The sequence below is a fragment of the Rhyacophila brunnea genome, unplaced genomic scaffold (genome assembly GCF_057557595.1).
Source record: "Rhyacophila brunnea isolate RB1 unplaced genomic scaffold, BYU_Rbru_1.0 scaffold_9, whole genome shotgun sequence".
NCBI classification, from domain to species: domain Eukaryota; kingdom Metazoa; phylum Arthropoda; class Insecta; order Trichoptera; family Rhyacophilidae; genus Rhyacophila; species Rhyacophila brunnea.
The window spans coordinates 31,146,559-31,170,989 of record NW_028233361.1 but is presented as its reverse complement, the minus strand read 5'-3'; the positions used below and the strand labels follow the sequence as shown (position 1 = coordinate 31,170,989).

The 24,431-nt window shown below is 36.6% G+C and overlaps 1 protein-coding gene across 2 annotated transcripts; it reads right to left on the bottom strand.

Annotated features, from left to right (window-relative positions):
- Positions 1–4,758: 4,758 nt before the first annotated feature.
- Positions 4,759–24,296, bottom strand: tud (tudor domain containing protein). Of its 2 annotated transcripts, XM_085960076.1 has the most exons (8): positions 22,055–24,296; positions 20,461–20,735; positions 19,009–19,137; positions 15,524–16,335; positions 15,249–15,355; positions 14,225–14,379; positions 10,210–10,445; positions 4,759–10,009 (listed from the first exon to the last, which is right to left on the bottom strand). In XM_085960076.1, exons 1-8 carry the CDS (start codon positions 24,167–24,169, stop codon positions 6,645–6,647), a joined length of 7,194 nt encoding a protein of 2,397 aa, XP_085816202.1. In that variant the 5' UTR covers positions 24,170–24,296; the 3' UTR covers positions 4,759–6,644. The 2 variants fall into 2 exon arrangements, with proteins under 2 accessions (XP_085816202.1, XP_085816204.1); XM_085960078.1 differs by lacking the exon at positions 19,009–19,137.
- Between the last annotated feature and the right edge of the window lie 135 nt (positions 24,297–24,431).

The window sequence follows — 24,431 nt, the reverse complement described above, 5'->3', positions numbered from 1 at the left end:
ATAAAAAAAAAATCCTTCGTTATAAATATACAAGCAAAAGTCACTATACTATGGATGGTGAGTTTTACTGATGCTTCTTTTGGCTAACATTGTTCAGATTATTAACAAGCAAAAGTCACCAAACCATAATTTGAGCTACCTTGCCTCCTTTAAAACCTTCCAGATGTTTTAATTAGCATCAAAAAGTAAAAGTACCTTAAAGAAATTATTAAGAAGACATGAGAAAATAATTTAATGTAGATAAAACCTTAAAAACATTAAAATCTGATTTTTCCTGCATTTTCAAACTTTCAAATTGCGATATCTCAAAACTATGTTTTTAGGGTTGGTGACTTGCCTGAACGGTGACGATATATTAAATAGATATGTTAATTACTTAACACATTGACTGCTGATTAGATAATTGCTTTTTAATTACCACTTTTAAATAGTATGCTAATTATGTCGATTGGCCACCTAATCGTTACGCACTGGTACGTCTTTAGTGTCCAAGTCGATATGCCCTGGATCGAGGGGCCCTGGCACCCCCCAAACATGAAAATTATCAGAATGATTTTAAACATTGAAATTGAAAGCCAATAAACTATACCTTTGGGCTTAGACAAATAAAAACACGGCAAAAAAATGATTTGTAATAATTCTCCAGCACCCTTTTTAGAAAATTTTCTTAGATTTTAATTTCTAACACAAAAATTTCGAAAAAAACGAAAAAAACAAACAAAATTTTAGAAACCCAATCCCTAATGAACTGTCAAAATATTCTCAGTGTCCACCCGAATTCCGGAGTGTTTTATATTTATATTTTCTGATTATTATGTGTTGATACTTGACAGTTCCATTATTAAAGTAGATGTATTAAAAATCGTCAATAATTCACTGTATAAGTACCCTTAATTTGAAAAGCGTTAATCTAGTATTTCACACTGCCTTCTTAGCGGTAGGTAGGGAGCCCGCCAAATATCCTAACCTGAGGGCCCGTTTCAGGATGTAGGGGCCATGGTGTAGGTACACCGAGTGCAATAGACAAAAGACCGATAAACGAGAAATTAGTGTTGAGTAGGTTTGTGTATAAGTTAAATAATGCACTAATATAATGTTTGAGGCTTTCACGGTTGTTTTTTATCGTAGTATATTCTTGGGTTTTCACCGTGTCTCCTTCCTTCTTTACTCGACGTTTCGGGCTCGTTATGTTTTATGATGAAATGTAGTGTAGGTATGTGAATGTAAACGTTGCTCTAAGAATGTCAAAAGGAATCCGATTAGCTAAGAGCAAACGTTGCTCAGAGTAATCTGTCAATCATTACGACCGGGGATACCGGCTCGAATATTAGATTTTGCTGATAGTGCCGGAAGCCATGACGTTTTTAACCGTAATCCATCATCCCTATTAATATTTTCAGGGTTTCTATGGATTTCAATGGCCTCCTTTACCAAACGTGCGAAATATCCTTTATTCTGACCTAATATCTTGGTCTCAAAGTCAAATTTGTGTCCTGTATCCATCGAGTGCTCGGCAATTGCCGACATCGTATAATGTTTAAGTCGGTATGCTCTCTCGTGTTCACTCACACGCTTCTTTACTGTTCTAGAAGTCTGGCCTATACCTATACTTTTTGGGCATCCACGACAGTTTAACTGGTATACACCTGCCGAGTCCAAAGGTTGTGAGTCCTTTACTGGTCTTAACATATTTCGGTCCTTTGTCGATGTTGAGAATATGGTTTCAATTTCATGTTTCCGAAGTATCCTGGAAATAGTATTGGTGGTGTTTTTGATATAAGGTAGATAGGCCCGGCCTTTGAACTGTATGTCTTCCTCCTGACTGACCGGGTTAAGGTTGACTTTGCTTCTGGTGGCTTTTTGGATCATATTGTGAGAATATCCGTTTGCTTGAAGAGCCTTTGATACTTTTGACATTCTTAGAGCAACGTTTACATTCACATACCTACACTACATTTCATCATAAAACATATCTCTTGATAATGGCCTCTGCAACGAGCCCGAAACGTCGAGTAAAGAAGGAAGAAGGAGACACGGTGAAAACCCAAGAATATACTACGATAGCACTAATACTTTTTTTGTCCATTTTCAATTAATATTTTGGAACCTCAATATTAAAAATGCAAAAATCGACGATAAATATTCGGCGTAAAAAACGCTACACCCACCAGTCGGTGGTAGTGTAAGTCAAAAGAACATTTTTCTCAGTGGAATTCGGCATAAATATTGTAGCTCTCTAGACCAGTGCTCCGCAACCGGTGTGCCGCGAGACGATGCTAGGTGTGTCGCGGCGCATTGTGTCAAAAATGCAAATAATTTTGTATATTATACAATACTTACTTAATGGCCAAATTTGCGTGCATGGCTGGTAATATATTTGAGCACCTGAATAAAATTAATAAAAAAAAATGCAAGGCCAGAATGAAAATATATTGATATGCTTCACTACCATAGGGATATTAAATAAATTCACTACCATTGAAAACAAGCAATGAATTTTGGGTCCGGCCCAAAAACTTATAACTTTGCTGCAAAAGAAATGTCATCATTACTTTCATACAATCAATACGACTGGATTCGAAACCCTTTTGTATCCAATGCCAGAAGTTCTATATAAGCACTATAATTATATTCGTGAGGAATTTTGTTGAATTGAGGAACGACGTGACGCTAAAAATGAATTTCGCCGATGTTCCATTGGATATTTTCTGGATTTCGGTTAATAAAGAATATCCTCGGATTTCCGACAAGGCTATCGCAGTTCAGCTCCCATTTTATACGACATATACATATGTGAGCAACTTTTTTCAACTCGAGCCATAATTAAAAATGATGCAATCATACTTGACTGGTGATAAGAACTTCCGGTTTCTCTTTCGTCAGAGCTTTAGTCTGGGGGGCCAGGCTCAGGGGGGCGTAGCAGATCAACCAGATAAGTGAGATAAACACAAATTACAAATTTTCTCTAATAGTTAAAAAAAGGCGCTATATTACTACGCTAATACTAATATTTTTAAATATCCGATTGGGGAGTGTTTGTATTAATAAATACAAAAAATAGCTAAACATACAATGAATACCATTAATTTTACCTCGAACACCATTTGAAAAACACTACCTACTTTAGAGTATCACACTGTCTTTAACCTTAGCGATAGGTAAGGGGCTCGCTTCAGCATGTGGGGTCCATATTTTGATGTATAAATGTGTGTTTACCTGTGGTGTGCCGCGGAATTCTGGTAATACCTTTGGTGTGCCATGGGTGAGAAAAGGTTGCGGAGCACTACTCTAGACCAAGCGGGTAGCACAGCCGATAATATTTGAGTAATGTTTTAGCATACTAGGCGCACATGTCCAGCAAGGTTGCTGTTAGTCACTTCCAATCCGCCAGTCGCTGATGACACGCTCAACGGTTACCGTCGTTATGCCTCCAATTTAATAAAAACCAAGAGAAACTGTACAAATATACCGCTGTGTATTGTGAAAATATGTCAAAATAATTATATGAAGAATAAAAAGAGCCTATGGGACTAATTTACACTCTCCTCCTTGCCCCCCCCCCCCCAATATTAAATCCTGGGTGCGCCACGGTGGCAGTAGACAGTCCAAACTGACCACACGTTGCACGCTGTTTAACCGTATACCATAATATATCTATGCCGTATACGACATACAGTCCAACCAACTTATCTGAATGGTCAAAAATGGAACTACTAGAACCCATATGGAATACGGCATTCTAATGTCAGATTCTGTCCAGTTGCGAGTCTTGATTGTGTAGTTTTCGACTGTGGTTCCCCCATCAATTCTTCAGTTCATGCTTACGGACGTTCGCGGCATTTCCATTTGTTATTGCAACACATATTTTTTTACTCATCAGAGTATAAAATCTGAATCTATTTGTTCTAAAAAATTGACGAAACTAATTAATACGTCAAAAACGAATAGTGGTCAAAATTATAAAACTTTTAAAGGGTGTTTAGTGGGTAGGTGCTGTCAGAAGTTGCGCAATACATTTTTTTAGCCGTTAAACAAAATAATTTATATTCCAAGTTTTGGGAAATAAAATCCAACAGGAAGCAAAGTATGTACATGGAAGACATTTTGTCTCATTTGCCTTTTCTGAAGCCAACAAAGTGCTGATTGGTTAAAAATATAATGGAATTTATCCCAATAAATGTTGGAAATGGACCTCCTGATGAAGACATCACTTCAAGCGACTCACTTAAAAATTTAGGGTAAAGGATGTTACCATAAAAATCAGAGTTGTACGATTATTTTAAGTTATACGGAAAAACAGCATTAAACTTGTTACTGTATATTTTATTATAAATATGGTGGTTTATCCAATAAAGTTTTTTTGTGTAATAAACCGTGTTCTCAATTAGTCAAACTACTTTTATTCATCAGAATTAAATATTTTCGATAACGGGTATCTCCACAACAACCAACTGAAATGTTTAACTGCCAATATCTCTGAACGGAGGACAACGTTCATTTTCCGGATATGGGCTCAATTGATATTTTAATTTTACATCACTTACGGACACTGCTTTGACTGACTGCTCGTGATTTCTTATCGACTGAGAAGTTTCCTTTCTTTTTCTACTGATAGATTAGATGTTGCCAATATTGCTTATAAGGTAGCGTATTGAATTAGGATACAAAAGATACAAAACAACGATAGACAAACCGACAGGATCATCTGAATAACATAACTAATTTCAGGTTATAAGAATAAAAATAAAAGAAATATAATTTGAGTATGGTTAACTTCAATTTATTTTCATTCATGTTGAATCATTTTATAAAATTATAATGATAATCAATTTGACAAATTTTATGAACACAATACATCTGTTGAAACATAACATGTAGAATGGTCAGTTGCGTCATTAAGCTGAGTTCCACAAACAAGAAAGGATAGGCAGCAAAATTAGTATGGCAATACTCGACCATACCATGCAGAAGAAAAATATATTTTATGTATTAACGATCGAGAGGCAGTTAAACAGGCAGCATTTATTGCCTGCTTCCCTACAGCTACGCATGCTACTTAGCGTCAACCCTTTCCGGACTCGATGTCGAGTCAGACTTGATGTTGTGCTTTTTTTTGCATCAGGTGCGTATTTCATACGATTCATCCAAAGGTGAGTATATTAACATAATAAAAAAACACAATAGACATTTCCTTCAGGGAAAATAACAAATCTTTAAGTACCGTGAAGGGTTAACATCACAATGTGATTACTGTGATGTCTGGTGTCAGAGAAAATGACAAACTGATTTAAAACAATAAAAATAACTAAAACAAAAATAAACTTGCATTAAAAATGTGATCAATGTGGTGGTTATTACTAAGAAAACAAAGCAATAAATTGTCAATTAACATAAACAAAGAACTTAACAAAAATAACAGTTATGTATAGAATTTTTACCAGAAGAGTGAGGTATGCTTAGAAATAAGTTTTATAAAGGTATAAAATAAAGTAAATAACGTTGACTTCCGAGACAAAATATTTGGCAGTCGTCATATCTAGCAGCAAGAGGTTAAAATTAAAACAAACACAGTAATAAAACTGTAAATTTGTGGTACATAAGTAAGTTAGTTAGGGGTAAATTACAATGACATTAATATGGACGAAGCATCTAGAAAATAAAATGACACTCACTTTGTGTCGGGTCTGCCGGATGGCGAAATTCATATTTTAATATCGGTATCCTACGCTCAAATAAACATTCTGCTTGCAAGCGGTCTGGCGACACCGCTGGGTCTGCCCATACAAAATTTCTGACTGTCAGGTTTCGACTCCACCGTTATTATTGTGTTACAAAATGCCAATGTGCCTAGTTAAAAATTGTAAAAAAATCTACTAAACACTCCAAGAAAGATGGGATATCACTTTGCATGTGTTAGTATTATTTATTATTTATAAAATGCCATTTTAAGATATTGATGAATGTTTATTCAACGCAATTGAATGACAGGAACCATTGGACAGTAAGTCGCCTGTGATTCGCTGGGCTCACTTGCGTCTAATCTCCGAGAAGTCGTAAGTAACCGAGAATCTGTTTCTAACGCAATGAGTCATGACACTAATACGCCATTACAATAAAGGTCATATTACTATAAATTCTCGAAGCTTGTATCGCATAATGGAAACGGATACGTCAATGGTCACGTGACATCTACCTATACATCTGTGAATGACTTTCATGCACAATTTCTCGTGCGCGCCGGGTATGAAGTGAGTCGTCCATTTAATATGTCATTGGTAAATTATCATATTAACTTCAATGATTATTTTATTAAAATGACGCAGATTTAATTTTAAGCATGTCATTAAAAAAAAGCCTTCAACTGATAAAGCTTTGTAAGACATCAATTTAATTGTTAGGTACCCGCATTGGACCGCATATAACAAATTGATGAAATTGAGCATAAAAGGGAAAAAAATCATATATGTAGGTACATAGTTCTTTTGTAAAGTCACACTTTACGTAAGTATTTTGTCAAAGATTGGATATAAAACATGGCTTGGGAGCGAGTTAATATGCTATTATTTGAACAAAAATTAAAATGTGAAATTGTTTGAGACAGGTTTGTTAATGTCCTGCATTATTATCAACTTATTGAAAATATTCTATTTTGCCTTCTTTTTTCCTTTCGAAGACTTCTTTTTATGGCTGGAAGCCGGCTTTTTAGTACCACTTTTTATGTCGTCATGCTCTTCTTCTGTCGTGGTCGTATCGACAGCGGTCGAATCCGCAGTCTCCTCTTTGAGATTGATGTCTTCTCGGCTGGGTTGAATGTTGATATCTTCCGTTTTAGTTTTCTCCTGCTCAAATTCTTCACTGACATCTTCATAATCCTTATCGCTCGATTCAGATTCCAAATCAATATTTCCATTTTTTGCAGTGACCGATTCATCTACATTAATATCACATGTGAACTGGTCATTTGACTTTTTGAGTATTACGGTATCATCTTTTTCTTCTAGCGTATCATCCTTTTTATTAGAATTCAGATTTGGTGTAATTTCACTGTCCAGTTCTTCTTTTGTTCCCTCAATCTCTTTGTTACATACATCCATATTTTCATTTACAGGATTAATTATGTCGCCAACAATGTTTTCATCATAAGAGACATCAGGATTTTCACTTGCGTCTTTGAAATTATCTTCACTTTTATCACTGGCTATAGCCATGTCTTCATGAACATCTTCAGTTTTATCACCGACAATATCTCGATGAAGTGGTTCACTTTTATCCTGTACGTCAGAATTAAAATTTGGTGTAACTTTAATGTCTAGTCCTTCTATTTTTTCCCCAATTTCTTTGATACTCAAATCACCCACATTAGTAATTTCGTCAGACGAGATATCGGGACTTTCACTGGCGTCTTTGAAATTATATTCAATTGTATCACTGGTAATAACTATATCTTCATGAACATCTTCAACTTTATCACTAAGAATGTTGGTGTCTTCGTGGACATGTTCAATTTTATCACTGACACTATCGATATCATTGAGCGGAACATTTATTTTATCACTGGTAATACAAATGTTCTCAACAATTTCAATTTTATCGCTCGTATTGACAATATCCTCGTGAATATCTTCTTCTGTATCACTAAATTGTTCAATTACCTTCTCGTCAACTTTGGCTATCACAGGAATTTCAGAATTATCATCGACAGCAACTTCATCACTATCATTTATTTCAACGTCAGTAGTAATATTGTCACTAACTTTACTTGATATATCACTGACATCGTCCTCGGATTTGAGCATTAAATCTTCCATCTTTTGTTCGACTCGTTCCACGATCGGGTCAATATGCTCGACAATATTTTCTTGTGTGTACTCTTCCTGCGACTTGGATTTTTCTTGAATGTCAGATTGTATTTCTTCATCCTCAAAGTTTTCAATCATGTCTTTGCTTACAACTGCCGGTTCCCTCACTGGTTCTGACGCCCGTTCGATGTTTTCATCGAAATCAGAAGAACATGAAAACCGTTTCACAATGTCTTTACCGTCCAAATATAATTTGACTGTCATAGGTACCACATCCGAGTCTACTATTTCCATTCGCAATTCGCACGATTCCGCAGCGAGCTCGGCAAATTTTTCATGAAATTTCTCATCGACAGAACTATTCTGACGGGGCAACAGGCTGCAATGTCTGGCAAGGGGTGGGACGTCAATCAACTCGGGCGGCATTACTCGAATTTTGTCAGCGACCGAAGTGTTCCCGTAATCGATGTACTGGACCTCCGTCCCTCCATCGCCGCGGTCCAAGATCTTCGACCGGTACCACAGACCATCCTCAGGAAAGAGGCTCACGCATGTCGCCCCCTCTTTGATGTCTTCTAATACGTCCCACTTTTCAGCGTCTCTGAGGGCGACTTCAATGGCTGCGAGTCGATCCACAAAAGACTTTGAATGAACCCAAAAGTCTTCAGGGCAATTACAGTGGCTAATCATCACCAGAGAGCTGTCATCCTCTCCGATCGATGGTGTCCCGCCGCATGATAAGTCCAAGTGGACTTCGCACAGAGAGACCAGTTGGCTTGTGACAGACGTCCCATTGATGAACAGGTCCACGATGGAGATGTCCCCGGATGCTATGAATACGATCTGGAAGATCGTAGCTCCGTCAGCGGCCATCTCGACGAATTTCATTTCGGCATCCTTAGACCAGTTTTTAATATTAGAAGGTTTCTGGAGGGCGCACTTCCTGGATAGAGCCGGAAGCACTCTCAACGAATCGGGAAGGCTCCGCAGCTCATTGGCAAGCGCCGCATTGCCGTAGTCCATGAAGAGGACCTCTGTTCCGTCCGTGCCGTTGATGATGACTTGTGCACGGTACCACTGGCCATCTTCAGGGAAAGCGGCAGCGCAAATAACCTCTTCTTCGATGTCGCCGAGGGGCGCAAAAGCGGCTGCGTCCACCAGCTCCTCGGACACGGCCTCCAAATCATGGATGGAGCTCTCTAACTGAATCCAGAACTCAGAGGGGGAAGACACGTGGCTGGCGAAGCACGTCGCCAACTCCCCACCGTCAGATGTCTCCGCGGGGTTTGCGTGTCCCGCTTCGACCAGCTTTTTGGTTACATTCTGCCCTCCAACGTAGACATCAACGTAGGCGGTGACATCTTTCAGAACAAAATCGGCCTCCACGGCGTCATCGATGTTCCCAAGCAACCGGATGAATTCCTCTGCCGCCTGCTCTGTCCACTGGCCCGTGCCGGTGGGTGTGGCGTTCACGCTGCACTTCACAGCGTATGGAGGAATATTTTCCAATTCAGCCGTCAAGGACTTCAACAAGGATGGCCCGTTGTCCAGTACGTCCGTATTGCCATAATCGATGAACCTCACTGTGGTGATGTCGCTGTCGGCATCTAGGATAATCGCCCGATAGAATTGATCATCTCCGGAATATTTTGCGATGCAGAGTCTTCCCACGTCGCGATCTGTCAAGTCTGACAGCGAATCCAACGCTTGGATGTCGGCTTGGAGGTTATTTATGTTATCCACCTCTGACAGGAGCTGCAGCCAAAACTGACCTGGACTGTCTATATGAGATATCAAAACGGAGACAGTCGAGGCGGGTAATTTCTCTTGCTGACTTTCCTTACCGAACATCGATTCGACGACGTCGACCCCGCCAACAGAGATGTTTGCTTTCCACCCGGGCCCGTCCCGCAACAGGACGACATAAAGCTTCTTGTCTTCGGTAAGAGCCATGAATCTATTCAACGTTTCATCATCGGCGGGAACACCTAATTTGACTGATTGGCACAGTTGAGGAAAGTCATGCACGTCAGACATGAGTGTGCGCACTTTATCCAGAGCGATAGAACTTTTATTTCCATAGTCGATGAACTGAACTAGGCATTTGTCAGAATCCACTTGTAATATCTTGGATCGGTACCAATTTCCATCATCAGATTGTACCGCGCACAAATTTCCCACGTCCAATGTGGTTGAGGCTTCCCCATTTTCTGTAAAATAAAAATGATTGATACAATGAATTAATTTTCATACAAATCAAAATCAATACAATTGATAGCTTGAAAATAAAGTCTCAGAATAAAAAATGGGTACAGATGACGACTTCTATTTCATCTTGTATTCACTGCGCTTCAACTGAAGAAATTTGGACAGTCATGATAAACAAAGATTATAAATTTAGAGTGCATACCTTCATAATATGTGTAAAGAAGATCGAGCAGTTCGGTGATAATATCAGTGTCCGCTTCGCTTTGAAGATATATCTCATCGAGAGACTCAATATGAGAGATGTACGCATTGCCAAAGTATTTATGGTACACTGGATGCGGACAGACCACGGAAACTTGTTTAAAACCTTCATCATCATCGGGTTCAAACAACTTGATCTTTTCAGTTGTATCAGGGTCGTACAAGGTTATTTTCAATCTGGATATCAAAAAAAGACACAATTAATTTTAATAAATCATTACCATATAATTTTTGTATGTACATACAGCTTATTAAAGACTATAATAAATTTGTAATATGTGGACTTAAGAGGTTATTAAAGATCCAATATTTATTCAAAATTGATTTGATCAACTCTCATCGGTAAAAATTGAGTTGACTACAGTAAAACCTCGTTAATACAAATTCCACGGGACCGAAAATCGAAAAAAATTCGAATTACGAAATATGACATGTATGGGGGGAAAATATAAAAATTTTGATGTTTTTTTTTTTTTGATTTTAATTAATTTTGTTTACGATCATAGATGTGCCTACGAAATTTCCTATTCCGTGTGTTAATGGGTCATAAAATGTCAGGATTATATATATTACCTTGTTAAAATAAGTAATTTATGATGTTTTAAGAAAAATCTGTCACAATTTTCAATAACTGGGCTCATGAAATAGTGTACTTTATTACGATTTATTGAATATTTTTATATGCCACGACTCCACGAATTACGAAATTCGAATAAAAGGTATTGTTTTGTATGAAAATAATGTTCAAGGGACTTTTTTTTTGCGAAAATTTCGAATTATCCGTGTTCTTATTAACGAGGTTTTACTGTATGCCATATATGAGAATCATCTCCTAACTATTTGGGAAAAAAACTGATTTACAATTCAGCGGATAACTGTATTTTCAGTCTATGGTATCTTTTTTATCCAAAGATACTTCTTTAAATATCTTAAGGCCTATGGGTTCATTCGTAAGAATCAAATTTGATGTAAGCGCCTCAACAATTAGCCATAAGCTTCAGAGCATATCAAAGTAAAAAAACAAAAATCGCTTCGCTCAGCGCCTCCGGGAGTAGATACGAAATCAGAGGTTTTAAAAGTGTTGAATTAATAATATTTTTTTTTCTAACATATTTTATAAACATTTTTGTGGTAGGTAGAATAAATTATAATAATAAAAATAGTAGACCTCCAAATAAAAACCTCATATTATTGATATGCTGAATTTGTGAAGTGACACCTTTTCTTGAACCTATCATATTGTAGGTTCAAATTCAGTCCAAATATTTTTCAAAAAAAAATCTAATACTTATGTATGTTTCTGAGGTGTTTCAAATTGGTATATTATTTATATATATCGGTGTGTATGAATAGAAAAGTTATTCATTTTTTCATGAGCTAACATTACAAATTATAAGTTTAAAACATTCACAAGATGGCATAAAAGATGTCTGTTATTATTGCGTTTTTATTGAATTATAAAAACATGACTCATAAAAGAAAGCAATTCAATGAATATTTGTCGAGGCACAATTTTTTTTAAATTTAGTACGCAACAATCAAGATTTAAGAAACCATTAATAACGTGTATTTGACGGCAGTACGTTTTGGTCGCCGCGGAGGATTTCGGAACATTAGTGTATAGAAAATTAATAATTGGTTCTTTAATTAGTGTACAGGCTTAACGGTATGTAATGTATTAGAATAACTATTATAAATTATTATTTTTTAAATTTTTTTTCTTCTCTATTGATAGCATCTAATATAATTATTATATTGAGGGTTTCTTATATCCATCAACCGTGTTAGTCTAGGATAAACGAGTTCAGGCAATATACAATTCATATAAATCTTGTCAGTTGTGATGTAAAGAGTAATATTGTTTTTATTATTCAATGAACTAGGTTCTTACCTCATTATATTTTTTACTTGTGTTAAATAATTACTAATAAATGCCTAAGGTGATTCCATTCAATTCAACTCGGCATTAAATATATTAAATTCTAATGGATTTAAGTTTTGTACTATTTCATTTGAGTCGTTTTATGCGATCCTGGTTTCGCCTTTCGACATCGTCAGGCACTATGCGCACTCATCAAATACACACTGACAACGAAAGCAGCTAATTCTCACTTAACAATAAATTAATACAATAAAGTAATGTAAAAACTTTATCACCTACCTATTAAGTCAAAGATCACTATGAAAAATTTAACAAACAATTAATTATGAATAGTTGAATTGTGGCAGTATGAAAAAAAAGATTTTACCACAAACCATCTGAAAAATACATATATCATAAAACATATACGTGATTTTGTGCCCCAAAAGACTTTTTTTATTATTATTTTAGCGATTAATAAAATTGTGACACATGTTTCAGTGGCCATTACGATGACAGCATTCGAAAACGTATTTTACTTCAAATTTTCGGTACTGTTCGGTTAAAGCGGATACAGCGGAAAACGCATTTTGATAATGCCAATAAACATACTCCTGGATACGTACGTCCCTTTGAAAATAACAAAACATGGCCACCCAGGTACATAAAAACTGTATTAAGTACATGCAAAGTTTTTCAAATCGCTTAAAGCCTAACCAAGTAGGTACATATTTATCAAAACAATTAAAGTCCACCTATATTTTATCTAAACTGCTCAAGACCAAAATATTTTTTTTTTATAAATGGGTCACCGAACGAATACCTTCAGTACTTCCTTGTAGCCATCGTGGTTGTTAGATTCAATTATCTTACAATATCTCACATGCTGCAACCATTTCAATTACAAGATAATAAATAATATAATAAATATAATAAAACTACATTTTTTTCAGTTTGACATTCAGTGGTACTATATGATGTTTGATATTTTAGTCAACACAAATTATAGCACCTGGCATGCGTCCTGTGTTCGGAATAGAACGATACAAATAATTGCGACTTGCCAATTTGATTGTTACTGCAAAGAGAGTAGAGGTCATTTTTCCATGAGTCAAATAATATTGCTTCGGACTAAATTTTGGGAAAAAAAAAGACGTCCTTACCCGTTGAAATTCCAGATGTTAGAAATAAGAAATTAGAAAAACTGTATGGATTAATCGATCAAATGGTCTCTTTTTGTTAATTTTGCAAAATAATTATATTTCTAAATTGTCTGAAAACAGGATAAATACATGAAAATGTACGACGTGTTTTGGTAATATAGCGTCACTAATTGTACCGAATTTATGGGGTTTTATTTATTTTTTTATTATAAATTATTATTTATAGTATTACGGAAATGTTATATTATAATAAAAAAATATTTTTATTGTGCAGTATATATTATTTTGTGAGAAAAAATCATTCAAAATTGGCTGATGTATACTCAAACTAAAATGGCTTTAAAATCTTTATTTTTCTGAAATTAAAAAAAGTACGTGAGTTAATCAATGAAATGTATTGTTTTACCCATTTCTCTCATACAATATATACCTGCAAAACTATTATTAAGTTCAACATTCATTGTGGCGTGACAGTCGTTTTGACCAATTTCGAAAACAGGACTTACTATTTGTCATTTATTTTAAAAAGTAAAGCGATTCGAAAAATTTTAATGACACAGAACGTTTTAGTTGAATACTATTTATTAGATTTTAAATAAATAAAGAGTTTATTGTGTATCAATTCGTTTTAAACATGCTTATCATTTCCGCGATTCCGAGAAGACAGGAAAAAACGGGTCCAATGGCCTTAAGAGGTAAAATTGTGTCAACCACCACATAATTGACTGCAGGTGAAATGTCCGATACACACAGCTGACTTAATTTTCATAAATGGATTATGCAAAAGATTCCCAGTACAAACTCTGTTAAACATGATTAAAAATGGAACTAGAATATGTATGAGGGTTGGGGTTGGCACTGTTTTATCCCAGGCCCTTCATTTGTAACATAATCAACCATAATATATAATATTAAGATTATGAATGTATTACCTTTCAGCGATGCCACCATTTACATACACAATGAAGTTTTTCTCCTTGAGTAAAAGTATTAGTTCGTCATTTTGAAACAATTGTTTTGACTTGCCCTCCTCGTAGTTATTCAGAATACATTCCAAAGTTTGGTCATACAGTGTCAATTTATTTGTCTAAAAAATAAACATTCAAAATTAAGTACCATGTTATTATTTTCTCAGAAAAAAATGAGTTCTTATTCTATTGGTTTTGTGATGTCAAATTAATATTACCCAATACCCCAAATTGTGACATTATAATATTAGATTTATTCCACCCCTGGGCATGACATATATAGTAAAGCCCATACTCGGATACTTAGACTCTGGGAAAGGTGCACACTCGAAACATCTTCGAAGGAAAAATCCTCCGCTGTATCTGTAAGCCAAAGCAATGAAGAAATAGATACAATGCGGAGCTCTACAGTTTGCATGAAGATTCCAGCCCAGTGGTAATCTAAAAGGACGCATGGGACTTTTTGGAAATCTTCCTTTGATCTTTGGATTCCTCTTTCCTCGACGTTTCGGAATCATTGCAGAGTCCAAGGGATAATATATTATGAAATAATGTTGTTGAAACTAGAAAATTGTGTAACTCCGTTTTAATCGAAAATTGACTTTGAATGCCATCTAGTGGCCGTTGATAATATCTATCCATCTTGCAAATTTTGTAATTCCAGAAAAATTGTAACATTGTTAAATCATGGATGATTTACTCCAAAACCATATATTTGTATAGAAAACCATAATGTTTTTTGTCTCTCCTGTAAAGTAGTGTTTTTGGATTACACAATTTTCTAGTTTCAACGACGAATTATCAAACAGTACACTTCAATACATTAGCTCTTGAAAAACGCCTCTGCAATGAGCCCAAAACATTGAGGAAAGATGAACACACGGTGACATTCGAAAAACCTAATACAATATCACTTATAATTTGTTATGAATTCACATGAAAACGCACCAGAATACCCGTACCCATATATTACTAACAAAATACTTACATCTCTGTATGAATTGAGATAGATATATATGTTTGAGATTGATTCAATATTCTTCACGTAGGCAGAGAAATATTGGCCAATAAGCATCGTAAAATCTAGCGGCTCGTCTAAAAAAATTAAAGAAAATTTCTATATCACTGTAATACATATATGTTAGTGTGTTAAAATACAACTAACATAATATAATATTATGTATGTACTAGGCAGAACAAAAAAATCATGGCATTCAATATAATTAGAAATGAAAAGTATGGTTGTTATAAACGGATATTTACCAAGTCTGTCAGGTTGAGATGGTACCTCAGTGCTGATGGCTAATTTTTTCTCTACCAGAGTATCTTTGACATTTGTCCCATTACTGTCCAATAGAGAAACAGAATACACTTCATCCGAATCGAGAGATTTAAAAATGCATTTATATGAGGGTGCACTGAAATGAGTGTTGACATCGGGGTTCTTTTTCCATTCATTATCGACAGGCTTGGTGTCACTCAACGAACACTTGACGGCCATTTTGGGTAAGGACATCAAATCTTGTTCCAGTTGCCACAAATCTTTACCGTCCACCAGACACTTGTTTCCAAAGTCGACAAAGTGCACTAAAAACCTTCCCGCTTCCATCTTTAAAACTTCAGCCCTGTACAAGACGCTGTCTTCGGGAAACCTAGCCAAGACTGACGACCCGATACCGACGTCGCTTCCACGCGTAGGTTTTACGTCTTTGTATAGGTTTGGTATATTTAACATCATATTTTTAAATTCAATATTCTGAGTCAATATATGGACATAAAAATTATTTGGATTTATGAACCACGATATGTTCACTTCTTGCTCTGTTCCCGTGTTAAAACTGTATTTTTCAAATGGCGTATTGAAGGGTGCCGGGTTGTTCAAAGGTCGCGATGTATCATATGATTTGGTGTTTGAAAACTCCGCATCCAATTCTGAATTCACTTCAGATCCAGAATTGCTGCTGGCATATTTTTTATTTTTTCCCTTGTAAGGTTCTCTATATTGTCTATTATTGTCATTTTCATATTCATTGTTCTGATTTCTGCCCCCTCTTGAGAACCTCTGATCTTTATCTCTGAAATAAATTAAAACCCCATTAATTTTTTTCCACTGGCTATAAAAAAATAAATTGCAATTGAGAGATAGAAGCAATACAAAAGGAAAAAAGACAAACACGAGAAAAGTGCTTTCTAATTTACATTTCAGACTTCGAACAAGTCCACACTAAGATATACATAGTTAACATAGCAGCTGTACAAATAAAATAATTAAGAAATATTTTAAAAACTGAAACGCTTCAAGTGATAATGCACAATTTCACGATAGATATAAGATGAGATTTATTTTAAGCTTCTTGCGTGAGTGAAGATAAATGTCTAAATCGTAATCAATGGTACCCAGCTCGAGCAGGTCTACAACTAGATCCAAAGTTTACGTGGAGTGTGTTCAAGCATCTGAACGGTTTTTAAATGAGCCAGCACCGTGTTGCCTCATGAGCAAGGTGTTTACTCAATGTGTTTCTAGTTCTCACGTATGCATGGAAATTTGGTCTCTTGGTAACAGAGAAATTAAGAGTTGCACAATGGGGCATGGGGAAGTGTATGTTAGTAATCACGCGCAGACAGGAAAAGGATTAATGGGAGGAAGGAGGATGGATAAGGGACCAAACGAGTGTGACGTAATCAAGCCAAAACCCTCAAATGTGAGATGTGCTGGCACATGAATCGTCGATAAGATGACTGCTGAACGAATATGGTAATCCAGTAGTACTTGAGACATAAGTCAACCGAAAGGCCACCCAAAGGTCATTGCATTGACAGAATATTAAGGTTCGAAGAGTAGAATAAGCTTGAAGATTCCTTCATCCAGCAGTGGATTGAAACAGACTGATAATGATCAGTTCAGTATGATAATTTCATCAACAATGTGTAATATATTACATTACATATTTATGTATTACCAATGTGTAGGACAGGAATGCAATATTATGTGAGGTAAAATAGAATTCATGAAAAGGTCTCAACAAATATATTTAACTGCAGGCAATAGATTCTACCAAGCTACAAACTCTATTAAGTGATTGAATATTATTATAATATGAATACATTAGGAGCATTTGATGTGGTTATTAGTATTTTACATCATTTGATGCGACGTAAGTAGGGCAGAGTCTAGCTTTTTATATGAATTTATTAATGGTTAAAAGCCATATTTATCCATTTTGATGCACATGTCACAAAATCGAGTCCAAAAAGATATATTTTTGTTCATATACTTATCAACGTCTATTATTTTTTTGGAAAATCTGAGAAGTAAATATTATTTTATATCATAATATTCGAAAATTTTATTGAGTTCACCAACTAAAATTATTATAGCCATTTAAATACAGAGGAGTTAATCAAAAATCCACTCTTATAGTTGTGTAAAACATTTCGTATGTACACTCAATAACATAGTGCAACGAATGTTCACAACGCTTGTTGGGATAGCACAACAAAGTCAACATGTAGTTTACATATAATGCGCCAACAAGCGGTGGCGTGGTAAAACACCATTGCTCGAGCATACGCATGACATACTGTTTGGGATACTATCATCGTTTCAACAAATTGGTACTCCATGGAAAAATTCATCTATCTCCTCCCTGACTTTGTCCCCATGTGTATTCCCATTCGGTCTTTGTCATGTTTCTTTGAGATTACTGAAGGCGCGAGCTAAGATATATTCACATTTAAAAAAATGCAGTATCTGTGCATTGCTTTCATTACAAAGAGTTAATGGTAAATATGTCTTTCCACCAAGAGTTGACAGTTAACACAATTAAAATGGTCAATCAATCATTTAGGTATCCGCCAAAGCCTGAACAAAAGCGAACCGGAATTGCTAGTGAGTAAGCATTCGGCACGCTTATATCTCGGCACTATGCGTTAGAGTAAGATAGAATTTCTACAGCTGAATTAAATATTTTTTGTAAACGTCGCCAGTAAATATGGATTTGACTGATTAGGTACATTCATTTAAAAACTGCGACCATGTGTTACTGAAATTTATTGTTTTTGTGTTAAATATAAAATTAGTGGTAATTATTTTTAGTTATTTTAGTATAACATATGGTTAAATATGTTGTGTTTAAATTTGGTAGCTGTACTGAGAAGCAACACGATGATATAACGTTTCATTGTTAAGTTGATAATAATAAAATCGAGGTTCTAGTGTGTGTTATACACAAGAAACGCGGCTTCATTTTGCCGAACAATAGGTGCTCTCTATATATCATTACTCTGAGGCATCAGCAATGAATTAAATATACTTATAATTATGTTGGTGAACATCGTTTCAATTAAATGGCTTGATATTCTGGAGAAACAAACCATACAAAGCCAAAAGAGAAAACATTTAAAGACAACCTGAGACTGTATTATATGTAATTGTATCTCTATTATATCTCGGTGAACAGTTTAAATTTTGTTACCAATATTGGCAATTTGTGATAGGTAATCGAGACGATATTCTCTTCTATTTTATAATGTGAATCGGGTAAAGTGAGAGCATAAGTTGAAATAAACCTAGCATGAGGTGAGAAACACAAAATTAAAATAATAGGAATGTCCAGTGGCGTCAATAACAAACAAAATCAAGATTGGCGAGAAAGGTTAAATGAATAGTGGACCCAACAAACACAACATTGGCAAGCAAGAAGCGTGACTGTTGCAATAAAAGGCAAAGGTGGCTTTATGAACAATACCCCTGATTGTGTCTGGCGAAACCGCTGTTTTGGCTATTTTTATTACTGTCGCCCTTTTTGTTACTATATTTATCTCTGGATTCAAAATTTTTCTGTCCCTTGTTCTTATCTCGATAACGGCCCTCCTGGCTGTGAAATTAAAAAAACATTCCATCTTTGGATTTCATCATAAAAAAAAAACAAATGAAATGGTGATTTTTCTTATTTCTTTCTTTTTTGTAATAGCGTGTCACCCTGTTAATATTTTTATACCACCACTCCTCATAAATCTTTACTTAACCCATTGAAGACAGATTTAAATGGGAAAAATTTTGGACCAACAGCCAGATTTAATTTTGTAGTAAATTTTACAAAAGTTTACTAAAACAGCCACAACTTTTATATATGATTAATTTTAATATTTAATCAAAACTTATGTACGTATTGAAACAATTCATCTTTTTAAATATGTAGGGTTTCAAGAAATATCTGAAATGTAAAAAATAAAACATTTTTACCAAGGCAAGTGGCGTCAAATTGACGCCGATTGTCCAGAATTGCTTGGTCAACAGCGGCGCCGATTGTCTCCAATGGGTTAAGAGCTATATTATATTGTATATTCATATGACGGTAGCTTGTTAATTATAATACATCTAAAAACACTATGTCATAAAACATACACAAGGTTGAGCATTGTGACCGATTTGGTGGCTGCTATCAAATAGTAAACTACTACTGCATTTGTAACAATATTCTTCCGAAGTTATCCGTTACGGACCATGCTGTGACACGTACTGCTGGGTTGGCGGCTAGTTGTGAACCATCCGGTTAATAGAATAATGCAGTGTTCCCTAAATTCACAATAGCCCTCCCCAACGCAACATTTGAGAAAAATAATCAGGAATGAGTATTGTGTTACAAAATATTTTCAGATTGATTAATTCATTCGGTTATTTATGATAAATGCTTCCCAAACTCTTGGGTCACGGAGCCCTGGGGGGGCCTCGAAATATTTCAGTAGAACTGCAAATATTTGATTGTGAATATTTTTCACAATTATGTGTTATGCAAACTTGATACTAAAATATTTTAAATGACCAAAAATAATACTATCAAAAGAAGAATTGAAAGAATGGAAGACAATATTAAGTCAATTAACATTTCAGATTAAACAGAGTAAATTCTTTGCAATTCAACTCCATGAATCTACGTTCTTGTTAGATATCAGTATGATTCACAACTTTATTACAATTTGCCTTTTTTGGGGGCGTGCTATGAAAAGTTTGGGAGGCACTGATTGTATACGGTCTCAAAGATTATAAGTTTCATCTGAGAAGTCTTGATGAATTCCTGGTGATCAAATATACCAATACCTAATTATATTTTTCTATACTCCTACCAAAATTGGTGACAATAAGAATTAATTTGAGCAGGTAGCTAGTAACTTTCTTAATTTATGCGTATTGAACTTACGGTGAACTCTCTTGTCTGTTATCATATCGCTTCTCTTGAGAATATGAGCCCCCTTCACTTTTATTATAATTCGATGTTTTATCATATTTATTGATTCGTTTGTTTTCGCTATCGTTACTAAAACTGTTGGTCCTTTCACCAGAGCTTTGATTCTTTTTGTCATAATAATTCTTCTCGGGACGTTTTTTATATTCCGTGTGTTGAGGTACTTCAGGTGGATTTTCATCAAAATCTATGTACTCGGTTTCCACCTGACTAATTGGTTTTACAATTGCCTGAAAAAAAAACAAATATATATATTATAATACAATATCCCGAGATACATTTTATACAGGCTAAGGTGGCGTAGTGTAATAGTGAAAACATGTGTTTTAGGACAAAGTGGATTAAAATTTCATAAAATAAAACTATTCTATCATTATGTGTCCATCATAGGACAAGAAAAGGTCATAGTAACAATATATTTAAACTATTTAAAGACATCTGTACATGTTTAATCTTTTCCATCTGTGCCGGTAAACAAAAATCAAGTCATTTGTAGGTATATAATGAATCAAACCAGTTTGGAAGCTTCTGAATTTTAATGCGCAAGTAAGACTGCGCCTGCGCAGTAAAACGATAATGGCGAACCTGCCGGTAAAAAAATGAACTACTCATTTTGAGGTTAACCGATTTTCAATACGTCCTATCAAAGTACTATAAAATGACAACATCGCGTCTTGCTTACTCTTGAAGCAATGACATTAATATGGACGAAGCATCTAGAAAATAAAATGACACTCACTTTGTGTCGGGTCTGCCGGATGGCGAAATTCATATTTTAATATCGGTATCCTACGCTCAAATGAACATTCTGCTTGCAAGCGGTCTGGCGACACCGCTGGGTCTGCCCATACAAAATTTCTGACTGTCAGGTTTCGACTCCACCGTTATTATTGTGTTACAAAATGCCAATGTGCCTAGTTAAAAATTGTAAAAAAATCTACTAAACACTCCAAGAAAGATGGGATATCACTTTGCATGTGTTAGTATTATTTATAAAATGCCATTTTAAGATATTGATGAATGTTTATTCAATGCAATTGAATGACAGGAACCATTGGACAGTCAGTCGCCTGTGATTCGCTGCGCTCACTTGCGTCTAATCTCCGAGAAGTCGTAAGTAACCGAGAATCTGTTTCTAACGCAATGAGTCATGACACTAATACGCCATTACAATAAAGGTTATATTACTATAAATTCTCGAAGCTTGTATCGCATAATGGAAACGGATACGTCAATGGTCACGTGACATCTACCTATACATCTGTGAATGACTTTCATGCACAATTTCTCGTGCGCGCCGGGTATGAAGTGAGTCGTCCATTTAATATGTCATTGTCTTGAAGTATGAAATTGGAGACAGTCAGCACTTTTACGTGTAAACAGTTATTGTCACGACAGTTTAAAATAAGCACTATTGCCGATAGTAAATCCATGCACGTGTACAGGCAGTACAAGTGCATTTATAACATTTAAATTTGAAAAATAATGTAAGATAGATAGGACTGAAAATAAATTTGATGTATGGAAACAGGATGGCGTTACAAATTACCTTTTTCACAGGTTGACTCTGTGCCAAGCATAGCTGTTCAATCTGTTTGGCAACGTTAACGGGCGGATTGCAACTGTCATCGTACAACTCCACAAGTAAAACATCTCCATTGAGCAGCTTGCACACCTTTATCCTAAGAATCTTTTCCAAAGTCAACGTTTCAAGGTAATTGGTAGTTATCTGGTCGAACGGTTTATTTTCGTAGCCTTTCAATGCGCAATGAATTCCCTGTGACCTTAATTTTATCAAGTCAGCGTTCAGGGGTCTCAGAAGGTCTGCAGTGACCTCTTGTTCGTTGCCATAGTCCACATATTTGACAGTTATCTTTTCTTTTTTAATGCTGATCACCTGAGCACGGTACCAACTCTGGTCGTCAGGGAAAAGCGCGCAGCAGACCAGGCCACAGGTCACCTCGTGGAAGGAAAGGGGTGTCGCTTTGGCGCAGTGATCCGACACGTCGTTCATTATCTCGGTCATCGCGTCAATGTTCTGAGATAGTTGAACGAAGAACTTGGTGCAGCTGTCCACAAAAGACACCAAGACGGAATGTTCTCCGATGACGGATGCGGGCGGAATGGGATGGAAACTAAGAAGTTTTGGATCACGCTTCTGGATGAGGATGTCTTTGACGCTGCGTCCATTTAGAAACAGCTCTCCATACTGGATCAAAGGCGGGCCTTCCGGTGCCACCACCACCAGGGTGACTACTTTGCCGGTGACGATTTCGTAGAAAAACTTCTTAATGTCTTCGGTGATTTCCAAGTTTTTGATACCCGACAAGCAAAACCTCAAGGAGAATACACACGGGATGACCAATTCTTCAGGAATGTAAAATATATCGTAGTATGACACCAGATCCGTCATTCCAAAGTCCACGAAGAATAGTTTGCACTGTGTTCCGGTGAGACCCATCACGACGGCTCGGCGGAGAGAATTGTCCTCGGAGAACCTGCCCAGGCAGACAGATCCGATCATAGGTGGCTCGGCAAGGCTTTCCGGAGACAGCCGGTTGATCTGATCAATCATGGAACCGAGGGCGCTCTCGTCGCTTCTAAGTTGGATGGCGAACAGCTCGGGGCCATCTTTCGCGAAAGATACGTCAATCTCGTGGCGGGAGTTTAGAGCCAGCAGGCGACTCTTGTAAGTGGACGGATTACCTCTCTTCAATGTCTTAACAGGTGAGGGAGACTTCGAGGAAATGATTCTCTCACCAGAAATTTTGAATCCGGGCAGACCAGTGGAGCTGCATTCGACAATACCTCTGTTTAAGGGGCGAGGGGGCAGAATGCTTCTAGTGGCTTTTTGTCTGCCATTTTGAGATATGTCGACCGACTCCGGAGAGGGGCTCATGACGTAGGCAGGTGTGGCAAAATCAGATCTAGGATAAACGGCACTTGGGAGAATGCCTGCAGGCGGCTGGGATACGGCCGCGGTCGGCGGAAGCCTCTGAGTCATCATCTGGCTCTGTAAATGATATGGGTTGTACGTGGTCGCTTTAGCTCTCAACTCTTGATACAGGCACTCCTGTTGCTGCACGGTCACCTGGTTGCCGATGTGGTTGTCAGTTAGATAGGCGGAGAGATCCGACGACGGACACTGGTCGATATGGCAGCGAATAAAGTCTCTGTTGCAGGAGCGCAGTTCGACGACACAGGGCATCTCCTTGTAGCGAACCAGTTGAGACACAATCTGCAGTGCATCGCTCTCCCATCTTCCTCCCTTGTGTATTATGCGCGACAGTAAGAAATCAGACGCCTGCGGCTGATATCCCATCAGTTCCTGGGGAATCGCGCGAATGGAATGGACGGGGAGCATTTCGTTGTTACCGTAATCGATGAAATTGACGCCGACGCATCCTTTGACGATGTTGGCCAGATTTGTTATCTTCGCTCTGTAGAAGCCCCCGTCCTGGTACTGAGCGATGCAGAGGAGGCCGGCGGAGAGGGAAGTCGACTTCATCGTTCCGGCGCCCTTTTCGAGAGCATCTCTGTTCGTGCGAATGATTTCTTCGATGTCGAGAGCGCGTTTTTTGGCAATCTGGCCGGTCAACTTCAAGAACGGCCCTTCGCTGTCGACGTTCGTCACGTACAGTTGAAAATTGACATTTGTAGACATTGTAACATAAATTTTTACATAAATCACGGTGTCAGAGAACGCGTTTTCCACAACAATAATAAGAAGATTATTGAAACGCGGAGGCCGAACGCGGAGGCATAGACGACATTTTTAAATAAAAAACGCCAGTGCTGCCACTATTTTGTTAATTTTGTTAATAATTTTATTTCATTAGTTTGTTAAATTCATTTAAATAATGTCAAATTTATGAATTTAACATTAATTACGAATGGTTTCAATAAATAAATAGGTACATTGGTAT

What these genes read in the sequence shown, in the direction of transcription:
- tud (XM_085960076.1), bottom strand. Translation starts at nt 24,169, where the DNA reads ATGTCTACAAATGTCAATTTTCAACTGTACGTGACGAACGTCGACAGC. An exon ending in AACAGACAAGAGAGTTCACC is followed by an intron (nt 19,138 to 20,460) that starts GTAAGTTCAATA and finishes TTAATTTCACAG; the next exon opens with CCAGGAGGGCCGTTATCGAG. An exon ending in AATGGTGGCATCGCTGAAAG is followed by an intron (nt 10,446 to 14,224) that starts GTAATACATTCA and finishes TTTGATATCCAG; the next exon opens with ATTGAAAATAACCTTGTACG.